The 5441-nt window shown below is 33.4% G+C and overlaps 1 protein-coding gene across 1 annotated transcript; it reads right to left on the reverse strand.

Moving 5' to 3' along the window:
* Nucleotides 1-813: 813 nt before the first annotated feature.
* On the reverse strand, nucleotides 814-2501 carry LOC106436980 (probable WRKY transcription factor 38). Its single transcript, XM_013877931.3, has 3 exons — nucleotides 1801-2501; nucleotides 1476-1598; nucleotides 814-1379 (listed from the first exon to the last, which is right to left on the reverse strand). The coding sequence occupies exons 1-3, from the start codon at nucleotides 2100-2102 to the stop codon at nucleotides 881-883; spliced, it is 924 nt and encodes a 307-aa protein (XP_013733385.2). The 5' UTR covers nucleotides 2103-2501; the 3' UTR covers nucleotides 814-880.
* Nucleotides 2502-5441: the final 2940 nt, after the last annotated feature.

The following is a 5441-nucleotide window of genomic DNA, read 5'->3' on the forward strand; positions in this document are numbered from 1 at the left end:
TAATATTTTTTTCTACTTCGTCAAGTTGTTATTTATTAAAAATTTAAAGTGTATAATCTGCTACTCTAATTTATTTCCCTCTACGTATGCAGAAGTAGAAAATACGCAAAGGCATATAAATACAGAAGCACCGTAGCCTATTGGTTAAGGTTTAAAGGCTTCTACATCTAAGTCTGGGGTTCGAATCCCAGACTATGCAATTTATTGCAGATTACAGGAAATCCAGGTTTCAAGTTCCAGAGAGAGCGGTTTATTAAACAATTATGCAGACTACAGAGGAAAGACTTGCAATGGATCTTCAACATGGTGCAAGTAAATCTGGTCAGTCATGGATCTTCATAGGGCGGCTCAGGTGATGCAGTTAGGCGTAGGTCTTCATAAGGCAGGTAGTATTGTCGGTTGTCGAATCGTCTATGTAATCTTTCCTATATCATAATTGTAAGATCATCAGCGTTAAAAAGGGAGCATCTTTCCAAATAAATGTTGGAGTATAATATATATATGATCACTTGAAAAAGGAATAAAGGATCATGACATGCTGGAAAGTTTCATTTAATCAAGCAAAGCGATGTTACAAAAAAAAAAAAAAAAAAAAAAATCAAGCAAAGCGGTGAAAGAAAATATTGCGGATAAGACGAAAAGGTTCCAACTATTTCATAAACCGGAACATTCGTAAACTTAACCGAGTTTACACCCAACATTAGCCAACGTTGTTACTATTACATTTTCTCTAGCAAATAATTCTGTTACAAACCCCACCCCCTTTCAAATATTCAACAGTAATGCTCGACAGAAAATATTCAATAACATAAATACTCGCAATCCTCAAATATTATCACTCGTAAAAAGGAAATTCTTTAACATTCTTAGCTGAAAAAAGCTAACGCAGTCCAAAGTCATACATATCATAACGATCCCATAAATCTAAGTCTTCCACAAGCAGATCTGAATCAAACATGTCAATTTCACTGCCAGATGACGACGGAGGAGTATAAGAACCTGATGGCGATGGTTGATGATTCTCTTTAATCACATTTTGACAATCTTTATCATGACTGGTTATCCCACGGTGACGGTACTGATCCACAGTTTCCTCTTTGATGCTACCTTCTTCATGCTTAACCGATACAGATAAACCGCTCGTGTGACTTTCCTTCTCCTGATCAAGATCTTCTCCGAACCAGATCATCCGGGAATTTTCCAAATCATTAACTGAATCCCCAACGGTAGTTAAACCAGCATCTTGGTTATGGTTGATATTGCAAGTGTGGTGGCCAAAGTACGTTGTTCGGTAAACGGGAGGATTGTCTTTAATCTTCTGTTCATGCTTTCTTGCTCCACAGGCATGGTCTATGTTGTAAGAACATCTATAGTAGCTCCTGTATTAACATTAATGCATACAACAATTAGTATCAGAGATCTGAATGAAAGTTGATTACAATAAACAAATATGATTAGACTATTTCTGATATTACCTTTGGTGTTTAGATTGTTTAATAGTCTTTTGGCCATATTTCCTCCAAAGAAACCCATCGTAGTAGTTCGGATCCGGTGAATCGTGCCTCCAATTCTCACTTGAATTCGTGTTATTATTCTTTCTGAAAATACGGTGGTATCAAAAAATTAGCATACAAATTATCAAATATCACATCTCTTAGCTAATTTACACCCTAAACATATGATGACATTGAGTTTATAATAAAAAGTTATTTTTAACAAAATAAAAAAAAAACATAGTTTTATTTGAACAAAAGTTTTGTAAGCAAGGAAACATGAGGGTTAGATGTTAACTATTAATACCTTTTCTTGGAGTGGCTTCTCTGGGGAAGAGGAGGAGAAGAAGAAGAAGAAGAATCCCTTGAAGATAAATCAGAAAAAAAATTATCCTCCGATTTTGGTTTATCAGAAAAGATTGAGATGGCACTGGAAAAACAATGGACAATCGATTTAGCAAGATCATAGTTTGAAACCGATCTTCCGTCAGCCATTGGATGGTCAAGCTGCAGCTTCAGCCGCTTGGCACAGCTTTGGCCATAAAGGATAGCTTGTACCGCCTTTTCGTGGGAGGTATTCATAGAGTTGAGTGTGCTTGTTTTAGCCATTTTCTTCCTCTCAAGTCTCTTCTGTATGCTATAAATTCTGAGTGGATAAAAAGATCATATATAGGGTAAATGCCAAGTGGTGCTCACATATTACCAGATAAGGGAAAGGGACAAAAACTATTGATTAGAAAGTATTAGAGCATGATTAATATATGGTTTTTAGGGTGGGTTCTTATCGGAATATAAAAAACTGTTTTTTAACTTTTAACTAAGACACTAAGAATCGATTCTTAAATAAAATATTTAAGAGAAGGTTTTTTATATTTCGCAATAACTCTATCATAAGAACCCTCCATTAATCATGTTTTTAGTAAATTTTATTTAAGAGACAATTCTTAGTTAAAAGTGAAGATACAGTTTTTTATATTCTGCTAATAACTATATCCTAAAAAACCCCATTAATCATGTTCTTAGGAAAATACAGCATGTTATAGTTTAATCATATTTGCAGTAGAACTAAATTGACTTTACCAATTATAGATCAAGTTTTGTATTCCTAATCCAGCTATTTTTTATCAAAAAAAAAATCCAGCCATTTTCGTACACTAGGGTATATTTTAATATAAATATAAATATAAAAGTAAGATTTATGTTTTTTTTTAACAACCACCAATTGTGAGAGTAAAGGAAAATTAGGTGTTGACTTTGCAAATGATCTGTCATGTAATTGAAAACAAAATTTTATTTTAAATAATTTTTCATTTGGGCTAATTGGCTTACTAGCCACATTTCGGTGAGAACTCAAGGAAATGGACATGATTTTGACATAATGCAGTCACTAACTTTTTGCCTTGATTTCTGCCGGTTATAGCCTTTTATGTAATAGGTTATCGGTTCTTTCACATGGAGAAAACAACGTGGTGGTTTTCTGTCCCCTAATAACAATGAAACATTTTTGGAAGCACGTGCATAAACCATATTCAAAATCAAAAGAAGGAAAAAAAATGCAGAGAGAGGAATTGATGATAAGTAAGTGTAAAAGACAACGTTAAACAAACGGAGAATCCAGAAACTGTAGTTCCATACTATATATTATAGATAGAATAATATAAAGACAAATATAGTTCCAATTGAAAGAGCATTTACATTGGACAGTTGAAATATGCATGATACACGCAAAGTATGTAATACTTTATCTAAAATGAAGCCATATATTGCCAAAATAAGTCAGATATTGCAAAAATATAAGTTACTATCTTATGTTCCCTTCATAACACTGCAAATAAAGTTTAATTTCCATTTCACAAGTAACACATAATATAGAATATTATTTTTTATATCGTAGAACTATTCCATATGGTAACATAACCATATCATTTATGAAGTTAGAAGCAGATCAAACACAACGTACTGGTGGCCAGTAAAATACATTACCATTCTACATGAGGCATATAGAATAGAAATGGTAAAAATGTATTTGCAATCTAAAGATCATCTTAACATATTTTTTAAATGCTGATATGGTCATGCTTTCATGGAAGGTGGTAATGCATGCCCCAATGCCAACTCCAGTCGTACATAAACTAAACCCTATCAACTATCACTAAGCCCTACATAAAAATATAAACTCTAATCCAATGTCAACCCCAATCTTTCATAAACTAAACTCCCAAGTAACATGCATTTCCATTCTACATGAGCTATAGAATATAAAATGTGACAAACGATATAGCACAGTACATATATATATTGTTCAAATTTTGAAGTGTCTATGATTGTAGAGGCAAATATTATGTACTATGTTATATCGGTAAACTAAATCCACGTGCAATAATACAGGGACATATATTTACATTCTTCATTAGTCACATGAAATACAAAGCTAATGGGAATGGTAATATAACATTTGAGAGTAAACACTAAAACTAAGTTAAGAAAATATAAACCCCAATACATAGGTAACCCAAATCTTTGTGAAATTAAATCCACATGTCATACTATTGAGAACATGTATTTATATTCCTCATGACCAACATGAAATACAAAGCTAATGGGATTGGTAATAGAACACTTGATAGTAAACACTAAACCCAAGTTAAGAAAATATAAACCTCAATACATAGGGAACCCAAATCTTATGGAAATATAAACCTCATGAGCCACATGGAATTTGCAGTGGGAAACGTAGGTACAATCTCATGCGAATGTTATTCCATATAATTGTGCTATGTATTTATTATTTTAAATGTTCCATTCCATATACCGTATACTATGTTACTTGGATACAAATCTAATGGGGGAGTGGTAAAACTACACTTGACATTAAACACCTAACACAAGTTGATGACAGCTATTACATATGAAAGAGTAGGAGGATGCCACGTACACCTCTTGATTTACCAAGATATTTTCACCGTGTAACTTTAAACAATGGGTATAAGGTAATGGTTACGAGAAGGGAAATGTCTGTTATAGGGTTACAAAAAGACTTTTATTCCATTGGAACAATACTATTTCAAATGGTACTATGTGTATAGTAGATCAAGCATTGAGCACCATGATATACAAAGATAAAGGGGATGGTAACCAAACAATTGATAATAAACACTAAACCCAAGTTAGAAAAATATAAACCCTAATCCCTAGACAACCCAAATTTTACTGAAATTAAATCATGGTAAATACTTCATATATGAACACCAAACGTACAAACTTACACAACCCAATTCCAAATTTAAACAGAGAGGGACTACAAATAAGATCATTTTCATTTCATATACACTGAATCAAATAGAAATAGAAGCAGTTACAAGTGCAAAGTCTTGAATAGCATACCGAATTGGTTTCCCCACGAAAAGCCACCAAAATTCGAAGTCTTTCTCATTGATCAACTGTCGTGAAAGAAGGTAATGAAGAAACATAACCGAGAAGGTATGGAACCCCATCTTTAGTACTTGGTCAAACTGTGAAGCACTCAACATCGTCAGGTCCTCATCATCTAATGCACTATTTATCACTTCAATCCAACGGAGATTGAAATAGTTGTTAACCTTTTTCTTGCCACTGGGTTTGCAGCTTGTTTCAAACAATCTACTTGGAAGCTCTAATTCGTCCATAACAAACCTGAAGAATGGAAAGTAAGAGAGTCAAAGAGTGAAGATGGTTCACAATGTCATATGCAATATATAAATGAATAATGAGCTAAGCAGGGTAAGAACCAGCAACCGAATGGAACAACATATCATGTGAAAGTACCATTTCATGTGAAATGGAATATTATGAATAACATACTATTCCAGTTAATATGACACTCATCAGGCTAAATATACAGATACGGACGTAACATATATGTGGTTTGGGTTTAGTGTTCCACAAAATAATCGATATTTCTAGACCATG

The sequence above is a fragment of the Brassica napus genome, chromosome A2 (genome assembly GCF_020379485.1).
Source record: "Brassica napus cultivar Da-Ae chromosome A2, Da-Ae, whole genome shotgun sequence".
NCBI lineage: Eukaryota > Viridiplantae > Streptophyta > Magnoliopsida > Brassicales > Brassicaceae > Brassica > Brassica napus.

Excerpts from the sequence above, each read along its gene's own strand:
- LOC106436980 (XM_013877931.3), bottom strand. The coding sequence starts at position 2,102 with ATGGCTAAAACAAGCACACTCAACTCTATGAATACCTCCCACGAAAAG. Across the intron at positions 1,599-1,800 it reads AGAAGCCACTCCAAGAAAAG|AAAGAATAATAACACGAATT; the intron begins GTATTAATAGTT and ends CCGTATTTTCAG. Across the intron at positions 1,380-1,475 it reads AAACAATCTAAACACCAAAG|GAGCTACTATAGATGTTCTT; the intron begins GTAATATCAGAA and ends ATGTTAATACAG.